The 22723-nt window shown below is 44.3% G+C and overlaps 2 protein-coding genes across 5 annotated transcripts in view; one reads left to right on the top strand and one right to left on the bottom strand.

Annotated features, from left to right (window-relative positions):
* HDAC11 (histone deacetylase 11) overlaps positions 1–22723 on the top strand; it is a 656323-nt gene that overhangs the window by 4805 nt on the left and 628795 nt on the right. The window lies entirely within an intron of this gene.
* Positions 4336–22723, bottom strand: part of EFCC1 (EF-hand and coiled-coil domain containing 1) — a 51283-nt gene continuing 32895 nt past the window's right edge. Inside the window, exons 3-8 of one of the 4 annotated variants that reach the window (XM_061357826.1) lie at positions 18899–19056; positions 15329–15464; positions 14926–15091; positions 8706–8864; positions 6308–6377; positions 4336–4755 (exon numbers count right to left, since the gene is read on the bottom strand). In XM_061357826.1, the coding sequence (XP_061213810.1) occupies positions 4622–4755; positions 6308–6377; positions 8706–8864; positions 14926–15091; positions 15329–15464; positions 18899–19056 (823 nt within the window). In that variant the 3' untranslated portion in view covers positions 4336–4621. The remainder of the gene's footprint in view (positions 4756–6307; positions 6378–8705; positions 8865–14925; positions 15092–15328; positions 15465–18898; positions 19057–22723) is intronic. The other 3 variants (XM_061357827.1, XM_061357828.1, XM_061357829.1) reach the window with 3 other exon arrangements.

Genomic DNA, 22723 nt, shown 5'->3' with positions numbered 1-22723 from the left:
AGTGCTGCTGCAGGGGCTGCACGAGTGTTGTTACCAAGGTTAGTTCAAAACCAAAAAGGATCCTCCCAGTGGTATTGTATATTTTTTATTTTAAAATCCCATTGTTTATGTAAAGAGTGTGCTTGGGTTGGGTTGTTTTACCCTCCACAGAGTTTCTTTTGTTTTCTTTCCTGTCTTTTGACCCCCTTCACAGATAGAAAATCCCTCGCAAAACACAGGACCTCCTCCCCTTTGCTGGAGAACTTCTTTTCTTCTTCTAGTTGTGAAAAAAAAATTATGAAATCAGTAGGAAATAATTAGCAAAGCCAGAACTACCAAATAGGAAAACCTTCAAGCACAGAAATGATCCTTACCTATCACAGCACGATGCTAACTGGAAGAAGGTGAACAGGACAAAAGGAAGTTGAGCTGCTCTGGCATGCAGAGGCAATGGCAGAGAAGTGCCTCTCCATTGCCCCAGGGTTTCCACAGCAGCTGAGCAGGCTGGCTGGAGCACTGAGTTAGCTGCCCATGGAGCTCCACTGAGGATATACACGTGTTGCTGAAATGGGCAGTGCCTGGTGGAGGTGAAGGTGGGGAGTGCTCATTCTGTCTTCCTGCTTTCCATGGGGAAGGCTGGCCTCAGAAAGGTCTGGTAGTGTCCCAAAACCATGCATATTCAGTCAGCCCAGGTGCCTGCCACAGCCACAACTGAGGGCCACCAACCTGCTCTAACAGACAGTGCCACGGGGAATGGGCATGGATGTTTCCGCTGGTGTGGTACAGAAGAGCCAGAAGAACCACAGAATAGTTCGGGTTGGAAAGGACCTTAAGATCATCCAGTTCCAATCCCCCTGCCATGGGCAGGGACACCTCACACTAAACCATGGCACCCAAGGCCTCGTCCAACCTGGCCTTGAACACTGCCAGGGATGGAGCATTCACAACCTCCCTGGGCAACCCATTCCCGTGCCTCACCACCCTAACAGGAAAGAATTTCCTCCTTATATCCAATCTAAACTTCCCCTGTTTAAGTTTTAACCCATTACCCCTTGTCCTATCACTGCAGTCCCTAATGAAGAGTCCGTCCCCAGCATCCCTATAGGCCCCCTTCCAAACGGACTGAAATTCCGGCCTCTTGAATGTGAAGTGTAATTCAGGAAATAGTGATGACTTTCAATTGGATTTCACACTAAGGAACACACTCTATTGCTTTTGTATTTTGTGGAGTTACACATAAAATTATGAGGTAAATAAGATAATGTAAATATTAAAGGATTCAGTGTCTTAAACTCCATGAAATCATAAATCTACGAGAAGCCCTTGGCCTTTTAATGCAATGTGTTGCACACATGCTGTGAGAGTTTATTGCCATTCTCTCATACCAAGCAATTCTATTTTTCACAGCACTGTTGGAAAGTGTTCCCTTCTTCTTCTTAACAGTAAGGTGGAAACAAAGGCAGGAATCTAGACAGCCTTTCATCACTGTGGTGCACCGTGTGCAGGGGGTTGGAAGTGGATGAGCTTTAAGGTCCTTTCAGCCCAAACCAGCCTGGGATTCATCTGTGGTGTGTGGTTGTACTCTTTAAATGGAAGGCTTTTGAACGTGCTTTGTCGCCTTTCAGTTTTTGTTCAGGTTGTTGTCTCAGTTTTTGTTCAGCTTAGACTTACTGCACGTTCCCTGTCATGTGAAATAACTGTGCACGTCCAGACCTGGGTCTGTGCTACATGTGCAATTGCAGAGCACGCTACTGTGAGGACAGCTCCAGCTGTTCAGAGGAGCAGTTCGTTACAGAGCCAACAATGTGGGTGATGACTGCTCCTATATTATTGTTTGACATCTGGTGAAGCTGCTAACGGTACTGATCAGATATTTCAGTTTGCTGCTTGTTTGCACACAATTCCAATACTCCGAGAGGCAACAAAATAAAATAAATAAGAATAAAAGGCAGCTGAAACATGCAGTAGTCACTGAACATGTTCCACATCGCAAACCAAACTGTGGAAGCCTACCTGCTTGGGAGGCAGAGCTAGACATTTCCCCATTGCACTGATTCAAAATCACGTCTTTATGGAGCTCCACACGAAATACATGGCAGCTTCAGCAGCACCACTGACAGGCTCGGGAGAAAACAGTATGGCAAAAGGGTAGAAGGAAAAAGTCACCAAGGAAGGTCTTTCACAGTACAGTGTTCTGCTTTGCCTCTGGTTTCCAGCAAGGGTTTGACTTTCTTGATGCATCCTGAATAACAGGTTCTTCTTATAGAAATACTTCAAGTCTGATTTGTTTCATAGTAATTACTCTTTGGAGTTAAAATAATAATCTTTTATTGATAAAAGGTTAATCAGCACATGCTGATGTATCAAAAATGATTCTGATCTAGGCATTTCTTAGGGAAATAAACATGTTACAGGATTGGAAGCTAACTCAGGAAGATGGGATTTTGCTGCTTCTTACATCAGTTAAATGCTGCTGCTTTATTCATGAAAGCTTCCTTTTATCTCAACTGTTTGCATCTTCCTTAACACCCGTTAGGTCTCCAGGGACATTTTCCAGTTCGCAGTTCCAGTTCATGCTGCTCAGATAAGCTGTGCAGTGCTCACTCAGATGATGTTGCTCCTGCCCCATAGAAATGTATTAGAAAGGGAAGTGGAAACTTTGTGATGAAAAAGGTACTAAAGTATATAATTAGCACAGGAATTTTAGCATATGTATCATCTGAATACACATGCACCTGTGTATGTATACATAGAGTGGGTACAGGAAATAACACCAATTGAAATGATGAAAAAATCCTGCAGCACACGGGACTATCCATTGTGTACTGATCATAATCCTGTTCCTCAAGCATCTCTTCTGCTGACTCCACACCCAGGCCATGCTTATTTCATGATGTGCCTGCATTTTCTCTCCCTATGGATGCAGTATTCCTGGGAAGGCAAGAGCGAGCTGCCCAGAATATAAGCTGATACCTGAGTTTTATTAGAGAATGAACAGAAGCAGGGAACTAACTTCTGCTCCTTTTAATTTGTATCTGTTCCACATTTAATGTATAGTTTTCATATCATATTACCATGTAGTTTAGTGTATACTAAGTAATAATATATTATTCTTAGTATTATGTTAGTAATATATTTAGTATTAGTATAGTTTTCTTTCTGACAGGGTGAATATTGCACTATGTATGTATGTCCCGTGTAATTTATCTTTATAAAAAAATCTATATTAAAAATAGAGATCTATTTGTACAATCTTCTTCTGTCAAAGCAGAAACCCCAGGTAAAACACCACTGAAGAGGTCTGGGTCTGTTGTTTGCAAAACACCTTTTCTTCTCTCTAAAATGAAATGAAAATACCTGCTGCCAGTTTTTGTTACCACCATGGCTCTAAATGCCAAGCAGTGTAGCACAGCTTTGGATGGAGGTGTGTGCAAGCAATCCAGTGCATTCTCAATTCAAAGGAACAGATACGTTCTTACTCCGCAGAGTGCATTGTCGTTATTCCTGTACAAAAACTATTTTCATGGGAAAAACTCATACGTGCACAGTTCTGAGCTGAATGGTCTTATTTCACTGCTGGTGTTATCTCACGCAATTCATTTCACATCCTTAAGAGACATACAAAGCATCTTTTTAATACCATAACTTCAGCTGAGTCATTTAGGAGCTCTGCTGCTTCCGTTTCTGTGACTGGAACAGCAAAAGCACCTCGGAAGCAACTTTTGCTTTCACTTCTGCCCCCAGGAAAGATCTTATTGCTGATTAAAAGGTAGCATGGCACCATGATCAGGGGCAGTGTTTCACATTAACCGCGCTGCAAGTGGGACCCTGCTTTGCGTGCCTGCAGCTGCACCGAGGGAAGTGAAGTGGGAGCACAAGGGTGGGTGTACTGCACACGGCGTCTGCTAATGCAACAGCAGCTGTTGCAAAGGGCTTTGTTCAACCCTTCCTTCCCCTGAGAGCCTGGGAACAAGGTTGTTTTGCACCTCTGTCGAGCAGGTAGATTTAGCTTTCCATACCAAATCTAAGACCGGTGTCACGAAAGACTGCTGAGGATTTCTAAGGCAGCTCTATAACTGCAAATACAGAATTCAGCAGAGCAGTAACCAATCTAACTTCAGAGTTCAATAAGGTGAACAGCTGAATCACCGATAGAGACACACAAACACGTTACACGTGAGCCCTTAAAATCCCGTCATGTCAGTGTTTGCAATGCAGCCATGTTGTCACGTTTCTGTTAAGGAAGTGGTTCACTTGCCAGTGATAACATGGGCTGCCTTTTCCTTTGGAAATGAGCTACAAACTGTGCCCAGCCAGTGTGCAGCCAGGCCTGCACATGCGAACAGGCTTGGTCCGTGTGTTTGGAATGGTTTTTATTTGGCTAAGTGGCACAGTTACAGGCCATCACACAAGGATGTGTGACAGACAGACATTGCTACGTGACCCTCACGGCGTGGGACCACTCTGGATGTGAGGGAGGGCTTTGACGCTGGCTGAGGCACTGGTGCTCTTCCCAGAAGCAGTCTGCCTCCGGTTTCATGGCTGGATTATTCTGTTGCTTTGGTCCATCACTGAGCTCCTCTTCACTCACGTGCCTTTGAAGGGACAAGGACCCTTGTTCTGGGAGTACTTGGCATGCCGCTCAGCAGGAGATGACCAGCGGGTTAGACAAGGCCTGACGACTCCGTGCCTTCTCCAGAGGCTGGCTTTGTAGGAGTTCACAGCCTGCCAGCTCGTGGTGAAGAGTGTCTAGGACTTCAAATAGGTGGGCTTTTCCTTCCAAGAGAAAATTGCAAACGTTATAATTTGGACAAAGGCAGGACGTTGCAGTTTAACAATTGTAACACACGCTCTGTTCTTCACAGGTGCCATTTCTTGTCATTAACATAAAATGTCTAAATTTTGAAAGCAAACAATGAATTCCTGTCCCTATAAAAATGCAGTGGAACTGGGTTCAAGGACTGTTTTCTCTACTGGTTCTCTCACTTCATTCACTGAGTTCTCACATGTGTGAACAAAGACTATTTCATGGCACACTAAAGAGCTGCCAATCCAAGCATCCACCTAGTCCTGTCAAAGAGGAAGATGATATTTGAATGCAAAGACTTAGGAAAGTTGCTAACATCATACCAAGTGCACAGCCAGCAAATGGAAAGCAGAGAGGATGAGCTGTTTCTGGCAATGGGGATGCAGAAGGGACAGGGAGCTATGAAGGTCACTTCACTGTTGGTGTCACGTTAGGAAGCTGAGCTGTGCTGCTGCAGTTACAGAGAGAGGTGCTTTATTTCAGCAGCAGCACTTGGAGCCAAGTGCTTCTGTGCAGGGTAAGTGATAGCAGCTTCTGGACACTTGTGCTGGGGGTATTAACAGTCCCCTCTCCTCCTCACCAGGAGCAATCTGACCTATGGCTCAGCCAGCAAAGGGCTCTGTCCTTGCCTCCTTTGCTCTCCTTCCTCTGCAGCCATGCCAGGTCAGCCCAGCTTAGCTCTGGGCTGCCCATGCCCTGGATTGCTGGACACTAGCAACAAGGCCTTGAAACTGCAAACCCAGAAAGGCTTGTGTGTGTTATCCTCCCTAAACCACTGTCAATAATGTTCTCCAAAATTAAACCCTTAGGTCACATCTAGTCTTTTATAAGCTTGTCTTAGACTACTGTGTGCCTAATAAAGGCACCTCCACGCCATGTTCTTAGGACTGGTACAGGATGTTCATTTCTTGAAGGTAAGTACAGTGCTCTGCTGATAGGAGCAAAGTAATCAAATATAAATCTCCAGGCCGGGAGCCCTGTGTGGTTCCTCTAAAGCAGCTCTGGCACACCAGAGCATTGCCAAGGGAGAGGAGTTTGTGAGGTTAATTTTCATCTGAGGAACATACAAGGCTATTATTAGAGGAGTGCAGGTTTCATCCATTTTCTTGACAGAAATATTCTGGTTTGTGTATCTTGTTTGTTGCAGCAGAGGGGTTCAACACACAGTGGGACAGCAAACCTGATAAATAAGTGCCCTACATACCTGGTCATGTTTTCCACTTTCTCATGTCAAGAAATCCACACAGACATTAGTGGGATACTGGGTTGTGCTCCAAAGGCCAAATTCTAATTAAAATGTGGCTAAAATAAGCCCTAGATATGTTGCTGTTTCTCATGTCACAGACTCCAGTCATCACTTCCTATAGGTAACCTTCTTACACAGTACTTCTTTCTCCCTAGCCTGTCCTCCAGTATTTGACACGTATTTATTCCTACTCATCTGTTCATTATCTATCCAGTGTTTTCCCCCAAGGACACTTTCCATGCCTCTTGGTCTTTCCAGGTGAGTTGTTTTCTTACCAGGTTGGGGGTCACGGCAGGATTCCAGAGTGCTCAGCAAGATTTTCCCCAGGGCTCGCTTAGATATGTTCTTTAAAATACAAGACAGCATTATGGTACAAATATGTCCTTCAACACCTTAATGTAGGCAACAAAATCTATGTGCAGTGTATACGTGCATTTGAAAATGAAACCAAAATGGAACTGAATCCTGGTAACACAAGACCTGCTGTTGGCTTCATTATCAAGCATTTTATCTTAGATACTGGTCAAATAACAGCAGTTTGTGGAGGGGCCCAGTTCCTTAATATGGCTGTAGAAGGAGAAATAACAGGGATTCAGTGGAGAATACAGAATTGTCCCCAGGCTGTGCCTGAACAAACCTGGATGGTAAGGAGCGCAAGCAGGGCATGCCCAGCACTCAGTGAGAGGAGCACACAGGCACTGGGGTGTCCTCCCAGAAGGAGCCTTCTCAGCCCCAGCTGTGCCAGGAGTCACTGGGAACCATTCAGGGTGTAAGTCAGGCCCACTGACACAGGCTAGAGATACAGTGAGATGGCAAAGGGAGAGGATTGTGAAAGCCACTCAGGATTTGGATGGTCTTTTTCAGAGGTAGTTTTACATTAGCGATCTGTTGGGACACTACCTCATGTGTCTGGAAAACAAAGTCTCTTCATTTGTGATGCAGACACTAATGCATGCTCAAGCTGGCACACACTTTAGTTAGTACTAGAACACCCCCATCTGCAGGGGCAGGTTGTTCTTGTTACAGCTTCAGGAACTGAAAATAGATGGAAGCTATTCTGGAAGAAAGATGATGACCTCCCAGCAGCTGGGCAGTACCAACCTCCCTCACTAACACTGGTCCTCACCTTCTGCTTGTGGACCCCAGGGACTGAGGCATAGTGGAAAGCGGCAGGCTGGGGTTACACATTACCTCTGAACACAGAGCACAGGTTTAACAGTCATACAATCCCAGCCTGGTTTGTGTTGGAAGGGACCTTAAATCTCATCCAGTTCCAACCCCCTGCTGTGAGCAGGGACACCTTCCACTAGAGCAGCTTGCTCCAAGCCCCTGTGTCCAACCTGGCCTTAATTCCCGACAGGATGGGCATTTGCCTTGGGACAATCACTGCTTTGAGGTGGATTCTGTTGCAAATGAGATGCGTGGGATATTTAAAACATGAAGGTGAATATACTGGGGAAATGACACCTAAACCCACAATTTCTAATGAATAAGCATTCTTTTACCTGAAGTATTTCCCATCAGGGGTTTAAGGGATCCTTGCTAAACTCTAGTGGGGATGCTATAAATTTTCTTGTTCATTGACAGCATTGTTGCCTGGGCTAGTTCTATGGGAGCTGGCAGCATGTGGTGGTGTGATTCCAGCAAGGATCACCATGAGGTGCTGTTATCACAGGGAACATTGTGTGATGGATTGTCTCCTAACGGAAATGACTTGCAATAATACAGCTGACCAGTGAATGACATGTTGAAGGCTTGACACAAAAGGTTATTATGCTTGTTGTCAGTCATGGTCTTTACTAGCTTAATCTGTCACTGGATTGGTACTGATGCATGTGTCAGACCTGCAATAGGAAAGTAAAGTTTCCATGTGACGTGCTAAAATAAGTTACCAAATGATGAGATATTGCACTTGTTCCCTAGAGCCATCAGTGGAACATGAGCGTACTCCAAACAACAGAAATGATCATAGGAAACATTCTCATCTCACACAGGCTGGGCAGTGCTGTGCTGGAAACTGAGGAGAGCCCCCAGTCATTATGACACAACCAGTTCCTAGCAGTCCAGTGTGGCTCCCCGTGCGCTCCTTCTCCTGCAGATTATCTGGTTTGCCCATCTTTTGGCCAGCACTTACCAATATCATTCCCAACCAGGAGATCTCAAGTTATATTCTAAAGGACTGGCCATATACTTCTGGATATTATTGCATCAGCTTTGTTAAATCCGTGTTTGGATTATTCATTAGATAAGAAACTTCTTATTAAAAACCCATTATTGACCCATAGGGAGGAGTTTTATCCCTTTAATACTGACTCAGTGTCACATTAGGATGCAGTTAAACAAAGGTCCTTTGCTAGAAGCAAGAATAATCTCATATAACCTTTCACATTACTAGCATTTTCCTTTTCCTCGTTTCCTCCCATTTTTTGTTTAGAAGATAATGAGAGCTTGGAGATCTGGAGCCACGGAGATCTCTAGGCTTCTTTTGGGAAGTCAGCCATAGGGGTCTAAAAGTGTTGTGCAATCACGAGGCAGTTCCCAGGGCAAACACAGGTAAAACGTGCCCTGATGCACAGGGCTTTGTAGTTAACAGAAGGTAGGAAAACCCTTTCTGGTTTGGGAAGGACACCATCAAACCCAGTTTTAAGTCTCTGCACTGCTTTCTTGCCATACCAAGTCTCGAAGTTGCTGAAGCAGCTGTAAAACATCCATGAGCTTTTCCTCCACCAGGGACAGCCTAACTCTCTCCGTCTCCAACATCTGCAGCTCCATCTTCAGCCCTTCGGTCTCCTCCACCTTTTGCTGCAGCTCACCTAGCAATGGGCCTTTCATCTGGACAATGACACAGGAAAATAAAAGCACTGGAGCTTTTCCCTTTCTTTCCCACTAACTGCAAAGCGGAGTTTTCCCCCTTAGCTGGTAAATACCAGTTCACACCAGGTTTTCCTGAAGGGAAGTGTGTTTCTTTAACATAATACATGAAGTGAAGAGTCAGTGGCTCCAGGGATGCATGTTTTGCTCTCGTGTGTAATGGCCATTCATCCAACACTGGATGCAAGCAGATCATTCAGAAATCTCAAATACTAGCATTGCTATTTCAGTTTTCTGATCTTGTGCATTCCTGTCATCCTCTAGAAAGCATAAGTGATTTGTGTGCCCTCACCAATGCAACCAAATCTTTGTCTTGCTACTCCTACCATGTCAGTCTTGCCATACCAAGTATGTATATTCATACCAAGTATATATATTCAGTGAAATAAGAAGGTAAGTAGCAGACTCCTCAGACCTGGAGCTCCCAACGCTGCCCTGTCAGTGCAGGCCTCCTAGGATTCAAAAGGTTGCTTTTGTTTCAGTGCAAAATCCAAGCTGCCACACCACTTACAGACCTCCATCTCTTTGTCACAAACCCAGGCCTGTGGCAGGTATGTGACCAAGCCACTAAAAAGAGCCAGATTTCCCTGGAAAATATGGCACTTAAATGTTAATTCTGGACCTTTGGGAGCACTGACAGTTTTCAGGTTTATGACTAAAAGGACCCCATTTCTCAGTCACACTGTGCCCATCATTCTGAAGTGTTACTATGCCTTGCAGTTTGTGGTGGCAAACACAATCTACATAGATCTATTAACATTACACCAAGTAACAAAATCACGCAGGGTGCATGCCAAGTTTGCTGGCTCTGTTATCCCTTTTTGTTGTCCTGTTTTATCTTCGCTGCAGCTTTAGAAAGGACTAAGGAGAGAGTTGAACTCAAAAAGCCCTAATACGCACACTATGTAATAGGGTTTTTTTCCCGTGGAAACTTCTATCCTAATGAATGGTGGGAAGGAACTTTAATTCCCTAAAACACAGGTGTCAGAGTGAAAACAGAGAACAGTCCCTGATCCACAGCGAGGTCAGTTTAGGTCCTGTCAGTGCTAATAGGGAATTGGGCTGTTCAGTCAGCACTGTGAGCTGTTCCCTGTGAGGCACTCCTGCTCCCTGTGCTGCACAACAGCTCCACAAGTTTGGATCACTGCGTCTGGTCCGTCTGCCAAGCAGTGATTTCAGCTGCCCTGCCTGAACCCTGCTTCTGGAGGAACAGAGGAACATTTTCCTGCGTGGAGAGCCAGCTTTGTTACAGTGCTGTGGCAGCGCTCCCACTGACACACAGCAAATACTCCAGAGGCTGGGGGAGGCTTGCAATGAATGAGATGTGCTTTCCTTTATTACACTGCAGATTGCCTCTGCGCTGTTAATACCACCTGACATAGGCAGGCACTACACGCGTGGAGCTCTGTCCCCCACACAGCTGAAGCAGTGTCTGATAAATAACAGAGAAATAAAAAGGACATGATTTTTAAGTGTGAAACAGACTTTCCCGCTATGCAATAAGACAGATGCTCATGGAAATTCCTATGAGTGTCCATCTGTCCTAGGCCTGCACCTTGCCAGCCCTCATCTGCCGCTGTTAGCTGCTGCTTTGCCCATGTCAGCAGAGCCACATTCCTGGAATGAGGCATACGGAGTCCCTGCTCTTGCTGGAAGACTGTGGTCCCTGTCCTTGCCCAGGGGCTGTTCCTGCACACCCGGTCTCTATTCACACATACAGCTGTGAATGGAAGCACCACTGCCCCCGTTCAGTGCCTGCTCTGGAGCTCTCCCAGCTCCCTGCTGCCATGGCCCGCTGCTCAGTCTGTACAGACAGCACAGGCACTGTGCTCAGCCACAGTGGGGCTTGGACCCATTTGTTGCTGCTGCTGTCTCTTCTTCTGCTTGAGTTTGACTGCTCCTACAAAGCCCTTTTGGCCTGTATTTCCTGTGCTATAGTGAGTAAAGTGCTTTCCACAGCAGTTACACCTTGACAGCCACCTTGTTACCAGTAAGGATGCTAGTTTCCCAATGCCTTCTTTTCATTTATACACATGGGTATGCATCTCCTGTCATCTTATTGTGCTTGAAGACAGCAGCTCGGTGTGCCATTAAATCAGTCTCCCAAATTGATTTCCCTAGCTAGGTTACATCTAGCACCTCTGGTTACCTTGACACTGGCAATAAGATAATGATGCAGGGGAAGCATAAGCTGTTTTTAAAAGTGAAAGACTGAGGAGGGACATCAGTGGCTAAGTCATAGGACTCAGAGGAGTGGGATTTGTTCTTAGCTCTGTCAAGGCGCTTCATCAAAACCAGGGTTTGGATCCATGCCTTGTTTGTAAGATGGAAACACCACCTTGCCAAACACCAGTTTCGAGAAGGCAGCAGCTGCTATCCAGCCCTCCTATAAAAGGGGCAGAGTGCCATGGGGAAAACCTGAGCTCTGGAGCAGTGTGTCCAAATACATTCAGGACACTGAAAAATGAATATCCTTAAGGCATGTAAGAGAAAATTATCCTGTTGTGTTTTCCACATAAAACACATATTAGGAGCCACTTTAACAAGCAATGAACCTGAAAAACACTCTCAAAATGGGAAAAAAAGGGTAACAGAAGGGTGAACTGTGTTGGGCTTTTAACTAGTTTCACCCTCAAAGGCCTGGAGGATGGCAAACAGAGCACCAGTTTTCAAGAGAGGCTGCAGAGATGATCTGAGGAACAGCAAATCCCTGAGAGTCTCAGTAATTCTGCCAGGCACATTGGTAGGAACCGTAATGGTGGAGGGGCTTGGTGAACACAGAGATGAGCATCGTGAAGAATCCTTGAAAGGATCTATCAATCAATGTGAATAGTGTTAATTTCGTTGATTGATAGAATGTATTTTGAATCTGCAGGAAGCTTTTCACAGGATTCATCACCAGAGACTCAAAAAACCCTAACACTGATCCCACCAGGGTCTCAGAATCACAGAATAGTGAGGGATGGAAAGGACCTTAAGATGATCCAGTTCCAACCCCCCTGCCATGGGCAGGGACACCTCACACTAAACCATGGCACCCAAGGCTTTGTCCAACCTGGCCTTGAACACTGCCAGGGATGGAGCATTCACAACCTCCCTGGGCAACCCATTCCAGTGCCTCACCACCCTAACAGGAAAGAATTTCCTCCTTATATCCAATCTAAACTTCCCCTGTTTAAGTTTTAACCCATTACCCCTTGTCCTGTCACTGCAGTCCCTAATGAAGAGTCCCTCTCCAGCATCCCTATAGGCCCCCTTCAGATACTGGAAGGCTGCTATGAGGTCTCCCAGCAGGTCACAAGCTGGGGCAGAGCACAGCATGACAGACCAGGACTGAAGGGTGCACAGGGCAGGCAGACAGTCCTGGGGGTCTCACAGGGAGCTCCCCTGAGCTTTCAGCCCACTCAGAAATGATCTTTAAAGAGTGAATGTTGAAGGTTTTAAGTTTGCTCTCAGTACAGTTTTTGGGGGTAATCAAAACTAAATCTGCCTGAGAGGAATGACAGCAGGAGCTCATGATATTGCATAGCAATGGACAGTAAATGATCAGGTGAAATTCAGCATCAATAATGCAAAGTCATGCATGCAGGAAGGGTCCACAAAGTTGTATTCATGCAGCAATGATGACTGCCACTCAGAGGGCGATGTGGAAGAGCTGTCACCTCCTGAACGTAGCTCAGCGGTCAGCAGAGGTCAGAACATACCTGCTAGGAGCGGTGGGGGAAGGAACTAGGCACAAAACAGAGACTATGCTTATTGCCATGGAGGGCTTGCATTTCAATACTAAGCATCTTTCAGTTCTTCTAGTTCAACAAGGGTAATAGAGCTTGAAAAGTACATGGAACAATAAAGCAGAATAATAGCAATACGGAATGGTTTCTGTACTAAGAGAGCTGAGGAAGGCTAGGAAGGGTTGTAACTAAGACAGCATTTCTCACAATTAAAGTCTATAAAATGAGGAGGGAAAGGTAATTTGCTGATTGCCAAGTACAAAACTGAGGTGACAGTGGATGATCAGGCAGCAGATTTAAAGCTAACAAAATCAAATCCTCAAAACCTGTTCCTTTTTAGCTAGTGTGTGGGAGTCCTTGCCCCAAGATACTAAACGCATTGCTAGCTTTGGAGAAAAGAAAGGTAAATTCATGGTGAGTAGCTCCAAGACCGGCCATTAACCATGATGCTCCAGGCATGATCCAGTTCAAGATGCATCTGTCCCTAGTATTGGGAACCAGGTGCACAATACCAAGAAGAAAACCATCTGTACCGTTTCTCACTGCTTTTCTCTAAACAACTGCTGCTTGCGGGTCAGTGTGTGATATTTGACTCTGGATGGCAGGTCATAAACTACCTGTGTTTGTAATGAAGCTGGCAGTTTGCATGCAGGCTGTCATAGAAAGTAATTGGCATGTCATTTCAGCACTGCACTTGGCAGCGGGTCGCTCCTGTTTGCTCCATCCGTTATCCCCAGGTCCTGACACCTTCAGCACTTGCCTTCAGTGAGAACCATTTTTAACTGCTCTGGTACTGGAAAGCAGAGCTCTGCTGACATGGCAGATCTTGGAACTCTTTCAGCCCTGATTTTACAGTTCTTAGACTGAAGCAGGTATTATTTAGTATTTGAGAGTGTTGCCCTTCACTTGCCTGCTGGGGCTGGTACTTGTTAGGTTTGTTGTCATTTGCCCAACTGTCAACATTGAACAGTTCCAAACAGAAACACACAGAGCAATGGATAAGGTAGTTTGTCAGGTCATCAGGGGAAGGGTTCTTGGTGGCTATTTATTAAGCCAATGTATTTACTTGCAAGTTAGATGAGAGAGAGCATTTCTCAGTCTTCCAGTTTGCTCTGTGTTGGTTACAGGCACATTCACCTTTTGGAAAGGATTTACTTACTGCTTCTCTGCCTGTTTTCTAGTATCACGAATCCCAAACTATAACTGCACACAAGATACAAATAAGAAGGTTTAAGAATCAATTTCTAACAACAGGCTCAAAATGATTCATCCTACTGCTTTTACCTTCATGTGGCAGTGAGTTGACACTGTGGCTTATTCACCTCCCTGCCTGTCTTCAGAGCAAGAGCAACAGATCCCTGGAGTTTTGTATTAATCTATTGATAATGGTACTTCTCTGAACAAGGTGCATGAAGCTAATATCCATCAGCAGAGATTAAAAAGCAGGCAATGGGATACTGCAGAAGGGATGGAGAAAAAAGGGAGAGAAGAAAACTGGCACTACCTACAGGAAAGTGGTTAGGAAGAATAACCGTAAGTTGTTATGTGGGGTGATGTTAAGCAGTGCAGAAGGAAGCTTTGTGTCGCTCCAAGGAGTATTGCAGGAATAAACTGTCATCGAATGCTGCACATTGTGTAAGACACAAGTGTGATCTTATTCTGGTTTTAATTCTTTTTGCTCACAAGTAATTTCATTTGATTTAGTCATGGGGACAAACGATACGAGATCCTGGTAAGAGCCAAAGGATGGCAACAAGTAACAAAGCTGAATATTTTACTGTTACTTTAAACAGTTTAGTGATTAACACAGTCCTTCTGAAACTACTGAAATCCTCATGCTCCTTTCAAAGGGGCATGGGATACTGAACAAGTGCTGACTGAGCCTTAAGACAAAGCAGGCCATAGCAGTGCAGATGATGCCCTATTTTTGTTTCACAGAAGGACTGCCAGCATTTAAATCTGTGCTCAGCAGTGGCTGTGGTGTACAACACTTAAACACTAAGATCACATAGGACTAGTAGGGTATCTTGGCTATTTTATCGGAACAGCCTGTGTCTGACAGTGGCTGGTGTACTTCTCATCCTCCAAACAAATGGAGTTCCAGGTAGGAACCAGACATGAAACACGGGTGTTACAGGGGAGTGTGAGATGTTTGAGCTGACGAGCTAAAGGCCCGGTGAGGAACATCAGCAACAGAACACAATGGCCACAATATAAATGCACATGTATACAAATGCAGCTACTTAGAGATACATAAGTAACTCTTCCACACTCCGCTTGGCACCTATTACCTCTTCCATGTTTGTTTCCAGTTGCTGCACTTCCTGCCCTTTCAGCTGGAGCTGTTCAGTGAGCTGTGTGATCCTCTCTGTGAGCTCCACAGGCACCGCTTCACAGCCATCACTGCTGGTGGTCTCCAAGTAAGACATTAGCTTTTTCCACATCTTTTCATCACACCTGTACAGACATTTTAAAAACAAACCAATAGGTTAGGGGAACCTCTCAAGGAAGGTCTATGTTTGTAAAAGCCAGGTTTCCTGCAAAACTCTTCGCAGCCCGGATCACAGTTTTGAGCCTGGCTGGTGCTGCCTTGGATTAGGTTGGGATTGGCAAGGGGGCCTGCTTCGTATTGAAGCCACGTACCTTCAGGTCATGAAACAGTCTTTGCAAAGGGCTCAGGAAGCGTTAACCTACCCACTGGCACAGCAGGGGAGCTTGGCCAGTATCTTCCTCATGTGGTCCACCTGGGCAGGCTGGTCTCCTGCCCACTTCTCCTCCTCCTCCTCATCAGAGGCAGCCTGACCCTCCACAGCGCGGAACAGCTGATCCTCTGCATAAGAAACCAGTAACACGCATCAATCCCAATGGGCCACAGCTATGGCACTTTAACTCCAGACACAGAGAGACAAAAAGAAATGAGAGGTTAGAAACCCCAGTGAAGCACAGCTCAGGGCCCTCCAGCATCTGTGGTAAGGGGCAGGGAAGTCTCTGTAAGGGGCATTGCTTTAAAACCCTGGAATAATTTAGCACTTTCTTGCAGGTAACTTGTAGCTATTTTGCTTCATATCTCTTCTTTAAGCAGTTATAAGATAAATGTGAACGATCAGTGTGCTGTAAGGGATGGCAATTACTGTTCATGTGGACCATGGAATATATGCTTTCAAGAGGAATGAGAAAGCACTGTACTGTGTGATGTTATTTTTACCTAGTCACTGTACCAGCTGAGCACCTATTCAGAGTGCAGGAATTTGGTATAAATATTCTGTAAGTCATTCACAATCTTAAGGTCCTTTCCAGCCCTAACCATTCTGTGATTCCCTCACTGTTCTGTAGGGTCAGTGGTTTTAGTATATAAATGCAATATTAGACCTATAGCTAACTAATGTTAGTTATATCTTTTTCTATCTCACATGCTAAGTAAGTTATAAACAAGCCATCTGCAATGCATGTAACTATACAGGTACTATTACAGTAGTATTTCAGTACTGGTTTAGCTGTAATTTACAAAAGCTATTGCATTTAACTCCTTTTTTCACAAGAAGAGATTTACTGGGACTCAGAGGATTATTATGATGCTTAATTTACTGGGAGTCTTCTGAAACCTTGAGCACATGAAAAACACCGGTCACACCTTTGTTCTGAATATTCATTTTGAGCTGACATCAGGTTAAGCCACTGTCAACAGGATTTTTCATTTTAGACTTATTTACACTTAATCACTGTCAGTTAATTCAACAGGATTAATGAATTCTAACAATTATCAAGTCAAATGCTGTTGTTTCTTCACATATCAAACCACATTTGACCTCAGGTAGCGTTCCGAGTGCTGTGTGTACATAGTTCTTTCTGCATGGGAACAGTGGGCTCAAGGGGATGAGTGCCCAGCAGAGACTCTCGGGTCCGTGTTTTTCTGTCTCATTCAAGGGCACAGCACCTGCAGCCCAAGCTAAAACACCATTGGCAAGCTGTTGCTGTGGGAAGTGGTACGTGAGCTGCAGGTCTCTGTGCCAGGAGGCAGTGAATGGTTGCTGCTCTGCAGAAGCCCTTTGCTGCCCATTGCCAGCCCATGGCCTGCTTCAGCCTCCCCAGCTCTATTTCCAGCACCAAAGGAAAAATGTTGTTTCCCCCCTTTGGTTAACATTGTACCTATGTTTGTTAATGCAACTGTCATTCCAGTGGCATCTGATGTGCCTACTCTATAGGTTATAGAGTTCTCTATAGGTTCACTAATGTATTGCCTAAGCAGGAACAAAGCTCAATTGCATGCTTTGTTGCTCTTTTAATTACAGAATGAATGGCTGTATTCACATGGCAATCCTCACACTGTATAAACTAACTTATTACAAGTGCTTGCTTGCCATAAGGCTGTGCACAGCCAAACCACCAACAAAAAGAGACCTTCTACGTTCAGTCTTTGATACATTAGCAATGAGCTTTTTCTACCATCACTTATTTTCTTGCTGTAGGATTTCAAAGGGACAACAATCACAGTTTACAACCGTTGTGGGTGCTGTGAGAACTGATCACGCAGTACTATGGATTCCTTGAAGAGCTTCAACTGGTATGTTTAATCCAGTGAATGAATTGCAGCATCTGGCATAGCAGACACTCAGATTAGGCTTTTAGAAACAGAAGAAAAGGCCTGTGAATCTCAAGCGTTCTTCATGCTAAGATATCAAAGACTCTTGTAATGCTTTCACCTCCATAGGAATGTCCTCTGCTCTGACTGTGTAGGGAAAAGAGACTTCTGTGAAAGAGATCTTAGGTTATGATTAGCAGGGCTGGAAAGCAGAAAGGAAAAGCAAAACCTCTTATTCATCTCCTTTAACATAAAACCAGTATTTCATTAAAATTCTTCTACTATGCTAGTATTTTACACTTTATTATTGTGATATTCAGGCATTAATTTGTAAACTAGCTAATGCAGAATAACTTGGCCTATTCCACTGATGCAATTGCTTTTCTGCTCTAAGGCATAAATATTTACTCAAATGTATATAAAAGCCCATAACTAATTCTGCACCTGGATGTATTTGCCTGGAGTATTGGGGTTTATCCCAGATGTTTGTGCATCCTTTTATTTGTTCACCTTTCTGAGTTATTTTCCTTTTCTGCCCAACTAATCCTTTTTTATCCGATGGAGCAGTTTTTCATGGTTTTAAATCTATAAACCCACAATTTATTTCTTTGAAAAGCTTTTGCTAAAAAGCTGTTTGTACTTGAAATATGGGTAAGTGTAGACATGGCAACTGCCTTTGAGCTGGCAAAGTGTCTGATTTGATAAAAGCCTTAGTGAAAGCAGGTTTACTTTACAAATCAAACCATATGGAGAACATGCTGCAGTGTTAATTGTATTGAAATGTCATCATTTTTCACATTCCCAAGCAGCTGCTTGCCAGGTCCAGGCAATACCTAACATTTAAGTTTCTGTCACTGCAGTCTGCAGTAAAGATACCCTGTTACTTACAGCTGATCTCAGATAAGTGCTTTTGTCTTCTTTGAACTAGACATACTCAAAAACCCCCCAAAATAATCACTGAAGGTAAGGCAGACTTAGCACACTTGGCATTTGCTGTCTACTGGGCATGGGAGGCAGAAGATGTTTACCTTCTATGATGGCTGTCATAAATGTGTCTCAGTGTTACAGCAGTAAAATGAGCCCCCCCAGATTGCTGTCTCTTTGAGAGCCCTTGTAACTGGCTGCTCTGCAAAGGCCTGGCTGAGGTCATCGATGGTGAGAGCCCTTGGCAACCCCAGTGACTTCAGAAGGCCTTCAAAGGATGCCTCATGCAGTCCCATGAGACAGCACAAGTGTCAGTTTTATGGCAGCAGTTAGTGCTGCATGTGCTAAACAGGTTGTACCTTTTCAGAGTCACTGAAGCAGCCAGCATGTTTCCAAAGAGTGACTGTACAGTATTAACTGCACATGGCTCTGCTGGAAGTTGTTTTGCTGCAGCTCTGAGTCTTTATTTACAAAGAAATGAAAATTTCATACTTTTAAGTCCAGAAAAAGGTGTTGGTGAGGTGAATCATATGAAAAAATCAGTTTTTGAAATCGTAGGCCTAAGCGATACCTTCAATCTTTCATTGAACATAAAATTATGTAGGGACTGAGAGTTAGAAAGTTGTGATATTGCCGTTTATTTAGGTCTAGGATTTCAAGATTCATTAGGGCTGGTTTGTGGCTTTGCTGGGTTTAGTATCTATATTAGTTTTTCTGCTGAGGGTCCTACAGATCAGTGAGGGGCTACAGTGCTTGGGTACTGGGTTTGGTACCGTTCTCAGAAGCCCCAGCCCCGCCGGTGGGCGAGCGCCGGTCCTGTGGTTCAACAGCCGGGCAGCATCTCCCATCTGGTAAGGCTGCTCCCTCCTCCTGCTCGGGGCTGCTGCTTGAGGGAAGCTGGAATCTCACCATTTCTGACCTGCAAAGGAAGGGTGAAGTCAAGTGGACTTGTAGGAAGTAATAGAAAGCAAGATAAACACACAGAGCGTAGCACACGAATGACTGACTGCACTTGTGCAGGCTTGCCATTGGAAAACAGCGGTATCTGTGCCTGCAGAATTAAACCCCTGAGGGCTGCATTTGGTTGCTTCACAGAGAATCAAAGGAAGGTGGCCTTCAGCTGTTCTTTGGGTAATAAGAACTAAATGCTAGTTATAGCCTCTAGTTCAGGTCAAAGACATCTAGAAACTACATATGAGAACACTGCACTCTTGTCATGAACTCTTCCTTTCCCACTGGCAGTTTATGGCAGTGCATGCCTAATCTCTACTGTGAGCACCATAGCACCATGGCTAGGGTAGCAAGTCTTGCATCTGGTCACTTGGACTGGTACTGACTCCAAAATGTCAGGCAGTTTTGACCTGAATCTTTCCAGTACTGGAGACAAAGCAGTGTCAGCCCCTGAAAAGTGAAAAGGAATGAATCAGAAACAGAGAGATGTCTGAAAATCAGTGAGTTAATGGTTAGAAGCATCTCAGCAATGTGCTTCTGCATTGCTATCTCATTGGAAACAGTGTGATTTTCTGAGTGGAATGCGGAGGGTATTACACCTGTGTGTTTTAAACTGCTTTCAAGTGGTGATACACAGGTCAAGTAATGTACCTGATGAGTACGAGCCCTTAAACTTGCCAACAAAATGTAATTTGAGAAAAGAAATGAAGTTCAATGAAGGACGGTGACTGTTCAGACTGAGGAGTTTATAGTTCCCTAAATGGGCAGGACTAGGGTAAGACCTTCAAGGAAATTCAGGGTAGCACATGTTAGAGAAAAAATCCAGAACATATTTACATGTAGTTGAGTTGAAAATGTTCTAATCCAGTCAGGAAAGGGACCCGTCTGTCAATAAAGAAATGAGCCAGGTCACTGTAAGTCATTGGGTGTAGTACAATGGAAACATCTACTGCACACAAACCAAAATCTAACAACATGGGTTTATTTCCTTAACAATTCAGCCTTTCAATACCTAAAAGGGGCTGCAGGAAACCTGGAGAGGGGCTTTGGGCAAGGGCCTGTAGGGACAGGCCAAGGGGAATGGCTTGAACCTGCCAGAGGGGAGACTGAGCTGAGCTCTTAGGCAGAAGCTCTTCCCTGTGAGGGTGCTGAGGCGCTGGCACAGGGTGCCCAGAGAAGCTGTGGCTGCCCCATCCCTGGCAGTGTTCAAGGCCAGGTTGGACACAGGGGCTTGGAGCAACCTGCTCCAGGGGAAGGGGTCCCTGCCTGTGGCAGGGGTTGGAGCTGGATGAGCTTTAAGGGCCCTTCCAACACAAACCAGGCTGGGAATCTAATAAAATACTACAATTTGGAAAGAATGGGAATGAAATGTGAAATGCCAGAAATGATGAGTCCACTGGAGGTACTGCTCTCTTACTGGAATACATTTGGTTTGGTTCAGTTTTACTCTCATACCTACTGTTTCATAGGGATGTACTGAATGACAGTATCACTTATTCAGAGGAAATACCATGGAAGTATGAGACGTAGTTGACGTAATCAATTCAGACACTCCTGTTTACATGCAGAGTAGTAAATAGTGTCTATGACATGGAAAGGCAACACCTAATACTGAATTTACTTTCGGAGTCTCGTTTTTCCCCACAATGTACATAAGTAACTTAATGCCACAAAATGTTACTGAAATCAAAGCTATGAAGAATTTAAGAAATTAGACTGTTAGAATGTAGTAAGAAACTCATAATTACACTGGATAAATGGAAATGTGGTGGATGAGTACACACATATAAGTTTGATATCAAGCATTTTCCAAGGCAGGTATAAGTTACCCCTCAGGTATGGAGTGAATTGAACACCAAGTCCAATCCATAGCAAGCTTGTGTGCGCTGTGTAATGTAATATTCTACATTTCCTATAGAGTGTGTTTCTATTGCTTCCTTTTTTACTATTTGGCAAGCATTTTTCTTCCAATAGTTACATCAGGATATTTTCCTGTTTAGACCATATAATAGTCCTACTTTTCCCAGTAGGAGCTGTCAGATAGATGACAAGGATTCTATATGTGGAAGAAAGCAAACTGAATTCAGGAGTTTTTTTAAGTCAATTAAGTTTCCTCCAAATTCCTCCTCAGTTTAGTTTTGGGCTAGTGAATGTTGAGTATTTCTCGTGCTGAACACATTCAATAGTCATCAACCAGAAGTGAGAGTTAAAGCCCTGAGCAATTGGTCCTGCTGAAACAAGTTGTAGAACATCATCTTTTTGTACAAATCTACATACCTCCTGCCTGTGAATTCGACTACTGCTGGAAACAGGACTTGGGATGTAGCAATAGAAAAGCTGATGCCAAGTTGGAGGTAAGTATTGCAGAGAGCTTTTGTATAATCTAACGCAGCTACTGCCAGTTCCTCCAGAACCACACCAATAGCAGTGCCCTTGTTCCTTGTCCAAGTATCTGAAGTAAGATCAGCAATTTAACAGCAACAACCACCAAAGTCAGTGTGTCAGGACTTGTGTACAGACAGAAGCTGAGGGAAACCATTTATTTACCCCCTCGAGCAGAGCTGATTGCATAAAACCCAATGCCGAGTTTTATTTATGACTTCTGGCATGATTTGGCTTAGCAGCAATTGGATTTCCTGTAAGCCAAGGGAAACGGCAGTCTCCAGAATGGAGCCTGCCTAGTCAGTTAGCTCCATTAGTGCTGGAAAAAGGAATGATAAAGCAGTGCACAGATAAGAAGCACTGTTAAGCTTGGGCATTCAAAATGGGGCTTCCGGAAGCATTGCAGAGCTTCGGTGTTCTGGACAGTTGCTGTGCAATATAGTAGTGTCCCCCTGCCCAAGGGGGACATATATATATATGTAAAAATGTTTTATTTTTTTCTTAAGTGTGTTGATTTCCTTCATTTAAGACACAAATATCTTGGGCTCTGGTGTGCAATAAGAATCCTTGACAGCTCCTTGAGGACTGGACCTGGTTTTGTGCAGATTGTTCTTTTAGGTTTGGGCTGCAGCATCACTTTGGAGGCCTCTACAGCCAATTCACATCGTGCAGACATGTTGACTTTTCAGTGAATACTCACTGTAGCCTCAGAGCGGCTTAAGATTTTAACCCATAAAACACTGAGAATATTCAAGTATCATGGAAGCCTTTTCTAGCAGAAGTGGGTGACTGCTGTGATGTTCAATGGGAGATCTGCTGTTACATCTGGCAGCCTGGCTTCTATTGAGCTTGGAGTCCAAGGAGAAGTTTGGAAAAAACCCCAATCCTTCCCATAGAGTTCAGGATGTTGAGTAGCAGACTCCCTCTTCCCAGATGGGACTCAAGCCAGACCTAAGTAATAGCTCCATCTTCTGTATAGTTCTTGTGAGGGAACTTATAATTAGTTCATGAAATCTGGTAATTCTATATATATATAATATATATATAATTCATCTTTCTTGAGAGGACCTCATCAGCTATCTCCTAATGCAGAGAAATGAAGGGAGCCATGCAGACAGCACACGCACTATTGACTAAAGACAGTCCTGTCTGTCTTCTCTGGAGATGCTCATCTGGGAAAATGGAAAGAAATGGAAGTTTTCAGCAAGGGTTTTTGCACCCAGGTGCTTCAGAATTTAAACCTTGGTTCTGGC

This window comes from Neopsephotus bourkii, unplaced genomic scaffold (genome assembly GCF_033783945.1).
Source record: "Neopsephotus bourkii isolate Nb327-2 ecotype Australia unplaced genomic scaffold, CSIRO-AGI_Nbou_v1 NB_923, whole genome shotgun sequence".
NCBI lineage: Eukaryota > Metazoa > Chordata > Aves > Psittaciformes > Psittacidae > Neopsephotus > Neopsephotus bourkii.
The sequence above is the reverse complement of the archived record's forward strand: the minus strand, read 5'-3'. Positions and strand labels throughout refer to the sequence as shown.